This window comes from Chaetodon auriga, chromosome 15, assembly GCF_051107435.1.
Source record: "Chaetodon auriga isolate fChaAug3 chromosome 15, fChaAug3.hap1, whole genome shotgun sequence".
Classification (NCBI taxonomy): domain Eukaryota; kingdom Metazoa; phylum Chordata; class Actinopteri; order Chaetodontiformes; family Chaetodontidae; genus Chaetodon; species Chaetodon auriga.
The window spans coordinates 9,694,224-9,708,628 of NC_135088.1; the positions used below are offsets into that span (position 1 = coordinate 9,694,224).

General features: G+C 42.8%; 1 protein-coding gene across 6 annotated transcripts in view; it reads right to left on the minus strand.

The window, feature by feature from the left end:
* Nucleotides 1–722: 722 nt before the first annotated feature.
* Nucleotides 723–14,405, minus strand: part of LOC143332939 (actin-binding LIM protein 3-like) — a 39,294-nt gene continuing 25,611 nt past the window's right edge. For 2 of the 6 annotated variants that reach the window (XM_076750814.1, XM_076750815.1), the window contains exons 11-21: nt 14,366–14,395; nt 14,097–14,208; nt 12,270–12,320; nt 10,041–10,178; nt 9,851–9,915; nt 9,347–9,488; nt 6,779–6,808; nt 4,383–4,441; nt 4,056–4,133; nt 2,774–2,854; nt 723–2,465 (exon numbers count right to left, since the gene is read on the minus strand). In XM_076750814.1, the coding sequence (XP_076606929.1) occupies nt 2,352–2,465; nt 2,774–2,854; nt 4,056–4,133; nt 4,383–4,441; nt 6,779–6,808; nt 9,347–9,488; nt 9,851–9,915; nt 10,041–10,178; nt 12,270–12,320; nt 14,097–14,208; nt 14,366–14,395 (900 nt within the window). In that variant the 3' untranslated portion in view covers nt 723–2,351. Of the gene's footprint in view, nt 2,466–2,773; nt 2,855–3,670; nt 3,894–4,055; nt 4,137–4,382; nt 4,442–6,778; nt 6,809–9,346; nt 9,489–9,850; nt 9,916–10,040; nt 10,179–12,269; nt 12,321–13,679; nt 13,800–14,096; nt 14,209–14,365; nt 14,396–14,405 lie in introns of those variants that run through there. The other 4 variants (XM_076750809.1, XM_076750812.1, XM_076750811.1 and 1 more) reach the window with 4 other exon arrangements.

Here is a 14,405-nt window from a genome sequence, read left to right on the forward strand (position 1 = left end):
ATGTATTAGTGATAATAATAATAAAATAACATGTTACGTAACCATTTTTCTGTATTGAGTATTTTCACTTTTGATAACTGAAGTACCTTTTGCTTATGTTATATAATTTGATTGACATTCGGAATTAAGGACTTCAGTGAATTAATGAATAATTTTGCCGCCTGAGGCCTCAAAAATAAACAAAAACACTAAAATCAATGAGTAACGAGGTCAGACATTACCTTGCTTAATGGAATCATACAAGCACTTGTCCATGAGGTATTATTATTATTATTATTGCATATTTTTTATGTACACTCCTACAGCAGCAAAGTTGATTTGTCTGTTGGTCTGCTCTGTTGTCAAAAACACCTTTCATATCCTTGATATTCTCCAACTTTCTCAAGAGTCCTTGATTTCCCATAATTAGAAACAGACCTCCTTGAACTCCCATAGTGCTGTTTGTCTGTGCTGAACACAGGGAGTGGTGAAGATGAAAGGTATCATGGGAGCAGTCATCGCTCAGTTCCTACCGAGCTGCTGCAAATTAAATTACATTTCAGCTCAAAATGAAATTACAATGAAGTCCAGCATTGCCCGACATTCCTGGAAGAACCACTTTCATCACGAGTCCTTTCATGAAACCGCTGACCCAAAGACCCCCAAACCAAAAACTACCCGCCAACCATCATCATGTGCATTCAAGGTTCATGAGAAATAAGGATAACGAGGACAATAAATGATAAGAGTGACGCCTGAATCATTTATTCAGCAGTTATAGTGACAGACGGGTTTGCAAATAAATAGAAATGTTACTCCAATAAACCAAAACTGAAACACACACACACACACGCACAGACACACACACACACACACACACACACCGTATGGTTTCAGTTCCTGCAGCAGAGAGCAACATTATTCCATCTTTTACAGTCAGTTACAACACTTTTGCAATTAACCATCAATACTTTGTATTCACATTAATGTTTTTCTGATCAGTTTTTCCCTCACCTGTTTTATCCCAAAGACAAACCCCTTCTTTACACTTTTTGTCACCCCGTCAGCTCTTCTTTGTGAGTACTTGTTTTACTTTGCATCTTTCTTCGTTTATCCCTTCACACATCCCTTCCCGTTACTTCCTCCTTTTCTTCATCTTTCTTTCTTTCTCTATTTCCTTCCTTCCTTCACTTCAGAATGGTTTATTCTCTTAATTCAGAGGGCCTCTGAAGAATCACTCATGAAAATCCTCTATTAGTCATTTGCTGTAATGACACACACACACACACACACACACACACACACACACACACACACACACAGGAGGCCACAGACATGATTCAGTGTGGTTTAATTGTAATCCAGCAGCTGAAATTCTGTGCTGCATCGCAAGTGCAGCTGCAAGTATGAACCGACAAAGGGTTTGATTTTCTTAACTAAAACAAGTGAAACACAGGTCATTTATCTTAAACTGTGCGCGTGGTACTAAAACCTGATTACTAAACTTGACTAACATCTCCGAGCTCAGGGCCACAGACACAGTTCATCCACATTAAACCTTACAACTACATGGTCTTTCAAAGCCCACCTCAGTGAACTGTACAGTCTGCTCATGTCATAGAGAAGAGCTGATATGGCTTCAGAAGAACTGACATCAAAATCAAACACATGCCAGCATTAAAAAAGGAAGAAAACCTTTGGTTTTCAGTATCAGCACATTATAAAACCACCATGTGTATATCATGTTCAGTAACCTTAGCGTTGACAGCCACATCGTTGTCTGTCTTGTGATCTTATGAGTTGCTGAGGATCATGTCTGTGTGACTGGATCCTTTCTGCCTTCAACAACATGCCAGTCTGTCTTCCAGGCAGCCTGTTTGCTTCCCAAACTCACTCCCTCAGTTTCAGCATGAATGCAAGTTTGGCTCAGTGTGGTGGACCCTCAAATACTTCAGCTTACAGTCTATCAGGTCATGTATCAGCCTGTTACCACACTGCCATCTGCTGGTAGGGGAGGGAGAAGCAGCCAAATTCTTCCTGCAGTCATTAATTTTCGGTCTGTTGCAGCCCCAAGGAGGATCATCTGCTGCCTCTCAAAGTCTTCTCGTGCTCTCCTTCCACTTCACCTTCCTCTCATTCCAGTATTTTTCCCTTTTGGCCAGCTGGCTGACTTCATTTGTATTGCTTTAGAAGTCCAAGTACCCAATAGTTAAAAGCACGCCAAGATCTGGAGGCCAACAGTTCTGCTCCTGCCTTCATCCAGTTCAGCCTGGGCTCAGATCTGAGGTCTTTCTGGAGGCTGCTCTTCAGAGCACACTGTTGGCGGTGGACCAGCACTGGGTTAGATGGTTTTGCTGAGCAGCTTTTTCATTTCAGAAGAGCCGGACCTGTTTCTTTAGTTCGTTCTTCTTCCACTGAGCAAGGCGATCAAAGGCAGACATGGACATCCCAAAGACTCTGTAGAACTCCTCTGGCGAGAGGTGACGCTGGCGGGAAAGAGGAGACAGAGTAATTTAGAGACAGAAAATACTTTTCCTCTAGCGCCACCATGAGGTTGGCATGCGTGTGTTTTTGTGAAATGGCTTGACAATTATTGAATGGATTGCCATGAAATTTGGTGCATGCATTCATGTCCCCCTTAAGATGAAGAGCACCACTACACTCTTCAGTACATCCAATACAACCGTGTTGGACACACCAAAAGTATTTGTTTTCATTGTACTACAGTCTGTCTCGTTGTTTAAGAGTTATTTCAGTAGATTTTGTAAAAGTGTTCGACCCTGTAGCAGTTTACCTCCAGTCTGGCTCGGTCCACATCATTTGGAAGACGCTGCTGCCCTCTGACTGACACAATTAGGGCTTCATATGGGTAGATCTAACAAACACACACACACACACACACACACACACACACACACACCAAAAAAGACAGAGGTGTTGGTTCAGTGTTAACATTTACAACAGCAACTCCGACAAGTTGCCACCATCAAAATGCACCATGGAGGATTTGGCCAAGACGTGAATTAAATTTCAGAAACTGAGCACCGAAACTGATGATGTCATTTTAAATCTTTTACTGAGGATGTTTATATTTGTAACATTGTTTATTGTTGATTCAAGTGCACCAGTGAAAAACTGTCTGAGTAAACCAGCTTGGATTGTTTCAGTGCCTGAAAACAGGCAGACTGGTCTTATGTTTCTCTCTGTCACCCTCTAGTGGCCAAATACAGCTAATACAGCTTCAAACTGTGTCGTTTACTCAAAATGCCAAAGAATGCATGCAATGAAACTAGACAAATTTTAAACTGTCAACTTTGTGTTTGAATCTATTTTCTAGTTCATAAATCAGAGTTGTACTTAAACTAAAAAAAAGAAAGTATTTTAAGCATTCCTCACAACTCTTCCTCATTATTCTTAAAGGGAGAGATAACTGCAGACTGTCAGAGAGATGTAGGATTTCACAAAAAATGTTTAAGAGTGCCACAAACACACTGTTCCTTAATGATCTTCACTTTCTGATTGATGTTTATTGTACGTACACTGAACGTGGCACCTAAACAGTGGATCAAGTTTTGTGAATTTTCCATTTTTCAGTGTACATCAACATTTTCTATCGAGTTTTTAATCACAGGTATGATTTGTCATAAAGAGCCAAGGCTGACGGCTCGCAGCCATCACACAAACCCTGTGTGCCGTCACCCTTTGTATTTCTTTGTTTTACTTCCCTGTCAATAAAATGAGCCAGTCAGCTTCACAAAATTTCACTCGAGTGGGTGTTACTGAGTGAGACGGATTCACCATTCAATACGAACTTCATACAGGCAACACATCATCCTTATCTGTTATCCATTGATCCAGACCTTTCACTCTTGGCTCAGTTTGCGAGCTTTGAGAAAAGCATCTTACCTTGTATTCTGAAAGAAAAGGAGAAGAGAAAACACAGCATCAGTTCTGTTCACTGTTGCATTCGCTGTCACTTCTTTTCCATTCTTACATACTGTACATTCTGACTGACATGCATCAGGAGGGGATGGAGGAAACTAGAAGAACTGGGGATAAGAAGATTTAATCTGTACAGTAGTCTTACCTCTGATCTGCCAATTAACCGCATTACTGCTGTCATACTGGTAATAATCTGCACTCGCACTGCCAGGCTGCTGGAACACAAGAGCAGTTTAGCAAACACGGACCCACAAGATGTATTTCATTGTGATAAACGATGGACAGGCTCAAACGAAGCAGATGGATATAAATGATATCAATGAGTTTAAAGGTTCAGTGGCAAATGAAGGACTTTACCATAGCTTACAGTTTAGTGAATGACTGGCTGTCTTATCCTCCCTCTCTGTGACACACACACACACACACACACAAACACACACACACTAATCATGATTTCTTACTCTGTTTAGTCCATTTCTGCCGTAGCCTGGCAACGAGGCCGATTTGGCGATGTATGAGTCTGGAAGAACAAATCCAAACACAGAACCATAAACAAACACACGAGTTATGCAAAAGAACATAAACACACTCAAATTTATGAATAGGAGCGCAGTACCTCCATGTACAAAAATATAAATCTCAGTACCACCAGCAGTGGTGGAAGAAGTACAGAGGTCAAAGTACCAGTACAAGCATATCAAAAAATTCTCCTTTACAAGTAAAAGTTTTCGAAGAAGTTTAGATGGAAATGAACATCTGAAAAGTGACAAAGGGCCTTAAATACACACTTTTTGGCCAGAAGCCAGAAATGTTGGGAGTTACTGTTTTAATCCTCAGCAACGCATTTAATGTGTTTCATGGATTTATATGTTTTCATGCAAAATATTAAACTATAGAGTGACGAGTGACTATGTTAGATAAATCTGTTGGAGTTAAAAGTCCATCTGAAGTGTAGTGAAGAATAATAATAAAGCAGCATAAAATAGAAACACTGAAGTACTTGCACAAACTTGTACTTAATTATAATACTTGAGTAAATGTATTTAGTTACTTTCCACCACTGGCTGCCAGCATCAGCTTCAAAAGAGCCAGTGAGCGACGTGTCTGCTGCTGAAGGATTCAAGTTTCTCTCATCTTTGCCCTCCAGGTTCTGAAGGAAACAGTTTCTCTCATTTGGTATAAAATTGCAAAGCAGCAGCTCTCCTGTCTCACACTCAAGCTGCTTTTTATACCTCAAGGCTACCACCGCCTCCCGAACACCCACCTGACAGACTCCTGATGACGAAGCGCGGCTCCAATCACAGATCGCACAGATTGGTTTTTGATTTTAAACATTATAATCAGTGTCTCAACAAACTCCTCACCTGAGGCCTGGGCAGACTTGTAATCTACTTCTGTTTCAGCCTTTTGGATGTGCTGTTTCAGCCTCTGGTTTATTACATTTACACTCTAAATACAAATAAATAAGATACAACATGACACATTCATAAGCCAACTCACTGGAGGAATGGGATATTATTGCTGCTTCCTCACCATCTACCACCACTCTGGTAACACAAGTATTTTTTAATCCCTCTTTCTTTTTGTTATCACTCCTCCAGCGCGGCTGCATCTCTGCTGTAACCATTGGTAACCACCAGCATCCGAGCATCCTTTGGCAGGCCTTTATTTGTGGTGTGCACTGCTTCAGCTGAAGCAGCAGAGGGCAGCGGAGTCCCACCGACCCTCCCGGGTCATTCTTCTATCTCTCACTTCTACTTTCACTCGCCTCCTCTTCACCATCTTCGCTTCCTGTTTCTTGGCTTCATCATTCATTCTTCCTCAGTCTCTTGCTCCCCCCTTCTGCTCTCTTACTCAGCCCACCTTCTCTCTCCTCTTTCAGTCTTTCTCTCTCTTTCTCTTGTTCACTCTGATGCTAAAGGGAATTCAATTATGCAGCAATGTCAAAGAGGCGCGACAAAACACCATGACGCAGTAGAATACAGGCTGATGTGTAGATCTAGAATACGGCATGTGAGATGCTCAATTATAATGGGTCTGCCATCTCCAACTCTCTCTCAACAAGAAATTAGATGAGCATCTCAGAAATATAGCTGTTTCATCAAAGTGCACCCCAATGCCAAACAGTGTGAAAACTACGAGCCTAAGCATTTCATTTATCAGTCTTTATAGTACAAGATAATCACTGCTGCCATTTAATCCTCATGGTTAAGCTTTTGGAGTAATTTGCACAATTACTGATCAGTTATTCTATTTTGATGACACGATTATGGCATTGCAAGCACAAGTTTGAATGTTATTGGGTTTAAATTGATGCAGGAGCAATAAAAGAGACGCTGAAAAGATCACAAGGCAACACAGTGCATCCATTTTACAAAACACTGCCGTATGACAGGCAATTTAAGACCAAGTGTGGGTAATTTGATTGCATAAGACACATCTATCCTTACAGTCAAACATGTAGTGTCTAACTGAAGGTTGTGAAACAGATGGCTGAGGGGCTCAGGTCACTGATCCTGGTTCAGTGCTGCTGCTAAAGAAAAGCTGATAAATACAGGCCTAAGCTACAGTGCCATCCATCTTCCCACCTGTAACCCAAAAGAAAGAAAGGAGGTGTGTGTGTGTGTGTGTGTGTGTGTGTGTGTGTGTGTGTGTGTGTGTGTGTGTGTGTGTGTGTGTGTGTGTGCGTGCGTGCCTGTGTGTGAGTGTGGGAGTTGATAACAATCTCCCACTTAAAGCTCTGGCGCTGTCACAGCAGAACTGACAGGATGAAGGGGATCAGAGGGAAGGCGGCCCGCCATGCCGCCGTCCCCTTGAGATGACCTCAGAGATCAAAACGCAGTGATGAACCACTCACCACTGTCTGCACTGTAGACCGACCTGGGAGCTGAGGATAGAGAGGCAGAAAGGGAGGAGGGGGGAGACAGACAGACGGAAAAACAGACAGGACAACAAGTGCATTTAATCAGCTTTACACCCTGAGAATACAAAAGTCTTGCAGCTTTGGTGTCCTAATAATTACACTTTAATAAATTTACCCTCCAATAGCACCATATTGACTTGACTTAAATCCTAAAAAGGTCTCTAAAATCCAACCAAAGAGGTCAAGTTGACAACAATATGGGACTGCAATAAGACTCCATATCACACATCCGCTGAAGATACTTCACCTAAGCTGTTTAAACGTTAAATACACACACACACACGCACAAACACACGTATCTATAAAACCAAGTGGTGATAATGATGACAAAGATAAAGTTGACAAGCATGTAATGCACATCAGTACATGCATAGTGGCGTCTTTGAGACTGTGTTAATTGAGGCTCATAAACTTATCACATAGTGAAAAGTACGAGGACAAACAGTAAACTAAAGGAGTTTATTTTCAAGGAAAGGGTAATAAAAACGCCAGCTGTTGAGGGACATCTATAAAACATCAGCTGTGTGAAGATGTGCCCCTGACAGCATCAACATGCAGACAAATCACCATCAGGACCTACACATAGTATGAAATATGAAGCAGTATCGGGCCACCCATGTTAAAAATGCATATGTTTATGGCATCCACCCACTGCATTTTGTAATTTTAATGGGCTCTGCTATAGCTTGAGATTTACTTGGTTATTATTCTCAAACATACTAGTTTGAATACAAAAATAAGAATCATAAATTTTTGCTAATTCATTCTTTTATTCTTTTTACTTTTGCGACATTTCAAAAGTTTCCTTCAAATTTGCTTGACAATTAGATGGAAACTTGGCTAATGCCACAGAACCTTTTCCAAGTCGACTTCACTTCAATTTAAGTCAAGCCTCCATGTCCTGACCCCATACTGGTGTGAACCACCAGAGCCAGCTAAATCCTTCAGTACAATCCTTTCAATTCAGTTAGCATTAGCTCAGCAGTGCTTTCAGCTACATGCTAACTTCATCATGCTGAAACACTCACAATGATAACACTAACATGTTTAGCCAGTATAATGTTAATCATATTAGTTTGGTGGGTTAACATGCTAACATTTGCTAATTAGGACTACAGTACAGTTGGTGATAAGTGGAGTGTCATTAGTTTTGCAGGTATTTGGTCACAAAGCACTAGACATGCTGAAGTTTTGAAAGTCAGGGGATCACCAAACTTATTACAATTCATCCTGAGGGTGACATGAATGTCTGTATCAATTTTCATGTTGATCCACCCAATAGTTGTCTTAGTCCTTGGGAATCATCATCTGGGAACCATGCATGTCTCCACAATGTTTCATGGAAATCCATCCAACAGTTGTTGAGATATTCCAGTCTGAAGATAAAGCGGTGGACTGACTGACTGACTGACACTATCATCTCTGGATACTGCTAGCATGGCCTAAAAATGGACTAAAATCAGTTAAGGTGAATTAATCCACCAAGTGCCAGTTATTTAGTGGGAGTTCATGTTATTTCTATTTGACGGTGGGCATCCCATTTTTAGCCTCTTGTGGAGAATAGATGAGCACACACCTCTCTGTACTTTTTAATCTGTATAATAACAGCAGACGCTATAAAACCACAGTGATTACGCAGCACTGAACACCCACATTATCCTCACCTCCCTCTGTCTAACCTCCCTGTGCTCGTAGCTCATCTCTCCCCCTCTCTCTCCGCCGCTCTCTGACCCTGATTTACCTCTTGGCTTCATGTCATACATCTTCTCTGAACAGCTCCAAATTGCTTCAGCTTCTCACTCCCTCTCCCTCGTTCTCTTTTAAATTTAATTCACTCTCCATCTCGTTCGCTCTCTCTCCATCTCCTGTTATAACACCCTCTCTTTTATTCCCATTTGACCTACACCTAAACACTCTCTCTTTTCCTCTCTGCGAGTCTCTCCATCTTAGTCTCGCCTGTACACTTGCTGAATGCAATGAGGAATGGGATGAATGGGAGAGTTAAGTGGGAAACTCCCTCCACCACGGCTCATTCAGCATCACACACGTTGAGTATATTCATTTCCTAAACTCTAACCTTCACCAATCATTAGCATTACTTTACCTGAAATCTGATGCTAATTTTAACCACAGTCGCTTTATGAACGGCAATGCTGCCCGGTTGTCGAAACTGAAATATCTCAACAACTATTGGATGGATTGCTGCTGCCTTTTCTTGACTCAGGTTTTGTGTGAAAGGTCTCAGCAGCTGTTTGATGGGTTGCCATGTGTAGCATTCACTGTAATCATCTTCACACACACTTTATGACCATATACTTGCAAAACTAACGACATGCCCGTCATCCTCACCTGCACGTTGTAGATAGCGCTAATTGTTAGCACCTAAATGTGCTTAAAAAGTAAGCAACATGAAAAAATGAAGAATATCTCCAAAAGTGAAGCTTTACTGACAGATTTAAGAAGTTACTAAACAAACACACACACTTTAAACCACAGACTTACAGCCATTGAGGGAACTGAATCCCAGATTGTTCAGCGCCTCCTTGCTGCTACAACGGGAACTGCGTCTGCTCCCCCATTGGTCATTGTCGTGACAACCCGACCGCGCCTTCATCTCCTCCTTCAGGATCATCCTGCCAATTCCCTGCGGGCAGGAGGGGAGGAGGGAGAAGTAATGAGGAGCAGGGGGGTAGCAATGGAAGGATGGAGACCGGAGAAGAAGGTGGGCAAATGGACAAATAGATGGAGCAATACGTTGGTTGAGTGGGATGGATGCAAGTTGATAGACGGCGATGGAATAACGCAGGACAGGAAGAGGTGACGGTTGTTGTTTGGACAGATAGAGGGATGAATGTGAGGTGAGAGAAGGAGAGAGGAGCATCACTTTGTATGATGCCCAGCGGGTGAGGTTGGAAAGAAGCATTTAATTAAGTAGCTCATTAAATATTAACACACACACACTTAAAATATAAAAGGGAGAAACAGGAGAATGTCTTCCTCTCTTACCCTGTTTATATTGTGATTCCATCCATCCTCCTCCCCCCCAGACGAAAACCTCCTCACCCTGGAGACTAGAGACAGAGTCGGAGATAAAAGGGTGCATAGATGTGCATGTATCTCGCGTTTGGTGTAAATAAAGTTTTCTGGGCACTTTTGTCTGCAGAAGTTTGTATTTGAGACAAAGAGGGGGCCGAACCTTTTGGAGAGCCAGTATTTGGGTAGTAGTTGGAGTCTGGGTGATAAAGGCTGTTACAGTTGGAGGTGGAGAGGCGGCTGGAATTGACGAGGTACTCACTGGTCTTACTCTTATTGGCTGTTGGAGAGGCAGATATGTCTGATGGAAAGAGAGAGACAAAACACATATACATTTTTTTCCAGGCACTTTTAGGCTGATTTACATGCTTGGAATAACAAAAAGGCACTGAAAAGAGAAAAGCCAACCGTGGAGGAAGCGCGGAGGAATGCTAAAACATGTTCAGCCTGATCTTGGTTTGTTATTGGTTTGTTATTTCAAAGTGCGCAGGAGAAACAAGATGGACAAAGTAGTGCATTTACTGATGGAGAGGGGAGGGCACAGCAGGGGGTGGAGGGAGGGAGGAGGAGAGGAGAGGCATCAAAAACAAACAAGTGAACAGAGAGCGGAAAAGAGGTCAGAGGAAATGCGATGGGATATGATGCACAGCTTCCAGTGAGCAAGCAAAGTTGTTGAGGGTGCACTGCAACAACGCTGATGAGGGATGAAGGAAGGTTGTTAGTGATGTTAAATATGTGAAACACACCAAGACAAATGTTGTTTAACTTATAAAAAAAGTCACAGCGGCAGACGGGCTTACGATTTCCTTGTGAGGATGAGAGAATGCATCACAGGATTTTGGATTTTATTGGAGAGTGGGAAAAGAGCAAGTTGGTGACATATAACAAAGGTCATATTTCGATGCTGTGGAGGCACGAATGCAACTTTTGGTCTTTGGACAGTACGAACTTAAGACCAAAATCCAGCTGAGCGATCCCTCTCTGGGAGGGGATTACGAGGTCTTTATTTATTGAAGTCTTTAACAGGGAGAGAGGCATCATTGTTCCACGCTCAACATGCAGAAGAGATGCCATGCATGCATATTTCAGGCCAAGGCAATGTTCCACACCCTGATCCCGGTAATATTTTCACATTAAAACAACTATTACAGAAAATATAAAACACATCACATGGATTTGCTGCAAGCAGAGCTGTTAAATTACAGCAAAACCATACAGTTTGTCAGTTGTCCCCTCTGGTATTATAACCAAACACTTGCTCTGAAAAGTTTGTTTATGATGTGCAGTCAGCCAGGTTCGACAATGACATACATTATGGTACTTAATATACAGTATATACACCTGATTATGGTGCTCTGCCTTAATATGAAAACTGCTCTATAAATGATTCATGCTGTAAATTCAAATTTTTGCTCAGAGCCCAGACCACAGACTGCCGGCTCAGACTGAAGGGGGAGAGGTTTGTCAGCACTTTGTAGCTCAGTGTAAATCATCCAGAGGTGTTTCTGGGGAACTGTAACTCTGTCGAACCCGACATCTGAGCACTGATGGATCACCTACACACTCACAGAATTTGGCGCTGCTTCTTTCAGCTTTACTTCACCTCAACAACTGAGTCTGCAATCTTGCCTCTGATGTGGCTACAACCAGCTAACATCACAGCTGTAGTCATGCAGTTTGTCATATTTAGAGCCAGTGAGCAGGCGGTCCACTGTGACTGAATGAACGTGACTGATGAAGGAAACACTGAATTTTATATTGACATTAATAAACAAATTAATGTGGATTGGTCAATTCGTACCTGATCCCCTTCATAAGGCCAGTATTGGGGCTTTTGTATGTGGAGTTCTCACTATAGTTATGTACAATCCCACTTATTGTTGTTTACCAGTGCTCAAGTACTGGACTTAAGTACAAATTACAAGTATCACCAACTTAACTATGGTCTTTCTATTTCATGATACTTTATACTTTTACTCCACTACATTTCATAGAGAAACAGACTTTCAGACCTCATAGACGAGGGAACAATCACAATCCGCTGCTCAGTTCACCGACGATGGAGGAGCCGAATCTGAGATAATATTTGAAACGGTGGATAATCTCTATTCAGAATATCCAGTGGTGCTTGTAGAGGAAACGCTTCCACTTCCTCTGAATACTTTTCCTTTGAGAAAAGTTGGAGAGGAGGACTGATTGTCAACAGTAGCACCAGATCTTAGAAAGACCAGAACTATCATTGAGATGTAGCTCAGATCTCTTTCTCCGACTTATTCATTCAGTCAGACAAACATGCTTCATGCTGAGAATGCATTGACAGTATACAGAGCAAGCGAACGGCTGACAGGTAGACAGCCCAACAAAAGCAAGAGAGTGTGAGGAATCGACTAACCTTGTCTCTTATAGATGGGGGGTTTCCTGTAGATGTTGGTTTCCTCAGAAGCTGAAAACAGAACCAACAAGAGAATAAGTGCGAAAAGCAAAGGGAATAGTGTGGGAGGAGGAGAGGAGAGGAGACAGGAGTAATCTGGATTTCCTCATTCATCCCGTCCCCCCAAATGAGTTGTATACATTTACAGTCTCCTCAACCGTAAAGCTGACAGCACGGGTAATAAACTGCTATGTTGGAGACAGTGCCGCGCATCCAGACAACCTGACCGACGTGCAGAGAGGCTGATTAATACAGATTCACAGGGTTATTATGGGAAAGAGCAGCAGATGGCGCGGGAATAAAGAAGAGGGAGGAGAGCAGTTGAGGGGTGGAGAGAGGGCTGCGTGGAGAGGCGGAGGAAGAAATAAAGGGAAGAAGAGGGAGAAACTTAGAAATGACAGGAGCACGTGGCATTTTGTTGCTCATTTGGTGGAGTATTCTGCACAATCATTAAGCACCACAACATATTACACTGTATTAAAAATACTTTGTGTTATAGCCTGCAATAAAACTCTTCCAATCACTGCACGGAGCATGCCACTAACCCTGCCAAAGTTAGAGCTTTGACTCCAAATGGGCCATCCACGCTAAATTTGTATGCACTCGTGATACCGTGAGGCACTCAGGATAAAAGCATCCACCAAATACATTTTGCTCGGCGTTGAAAAGCATGAGGGGAGTGCTGTCGCAGGGCTGGCAGGGAATAACAGGCTGAGAAAAACCGGAGCGGAGGAACATGCAGTGAGAAACGGACCGAAGTGCAGGACGAGGGACTGATGGAGGGAAACCAAACGCACAGCTTGCAGTGAAAAGTAAAGGCCTTTTAAAAGTGAAGGGAACAAAGACAGGGTGAGACATTCAGGGAGGATAAAGGCATTAACTTGATAAAATGGAGGGTTGATGTAATGCTTCAATAAAATGAACTGGTATTAGTTGTTACATTAAAGCACTCATATGTTATGCAAGAGCTCCAGAGCAGTGAGATAAATTAGACAGGAGGTCCCCGCCGGAGCAGCCTGGGAAGAGGACAAGGACTGTACATTTTTATGGATGTTAAAACTACAGTAAGTCAAAATGTTAAAATGATGGTGGATGACAATAATAAGTGAATTACAGCAAAACAGTTCCTCCTATCACAGTCATTTTCATCATGGGAACCTTTCAGTCCATGAATCTATCTCAGCTACTGAGGATGTGGGGTCAGGGTCTCGGAATCAAACTGAAGAACATTTAGAGTCTAGATTCTTAACGGAGTCGGAAATGATGGCCTACAAGGTACAGTAGACGTAACTATTTGGAGGGTGGTGGGTTTCAATCTGACGTGGGGGTTAGTAAAAAGGTCGGGGGTCAGCGTCACGGATGGCGGCCTACCTGGCACATGGAAATGCCTGGGGGCTTGGAAGGTGGTGGTGGTGGTGGTGGTGGTGGTGGGTGTGGCACACCTGGGCTCTGGCTGACTGTAATAGGGTGAATTCCTGCCACTCTCACTGCCTGCAGTCAATGCAGCCAATCAGAGTGAGAGAAACCAAAGCATGAGCAGCAGAAGGAGCCGCGTCCCCAAACAGAGAGAGAGACAGACTGACAACCTGATGATGTACGTGTGTGTGTGTGTGTGTGTGTGTGTGTCTGTCAGGGGTGCTGCAAGGACTTCTGGGGCTCCAAATGGGACACCCACTCAAAGACCTAGTACATCTTTCCTGTTTGGGACTGCATATTTTAGAGTGTGTATGTGTATGTGAGTGTGTGTGTGTGTGTGTGTGTGTGTGTGTGTGTGTGTGGGCGCATTACCGGGGAGATAACAATGCAGCGGGGAGCCTCCGTGGCGACTGTGTGCAGGAGAGTCAGTGAAGACGGAGCTGGAGGAACGCCTCGTTCTCAACTCGACGCCGTCCAAGAGATCCTGTGTGGAGACAGAGAGAGGCCGTCTGTGGCGTAATGTGCTTCAGTTTACTAAACGCAGTAAACTAGATGACACAGTTCAATATTCTGTACTGTGCAAGTGCTGCACAGCGTTCAGACACACACACACAAACAAACAAAGTGGGTTGATTACTTACGTGAGAGTATGGCGATAAGGATCCTAATGACTGGATGAGA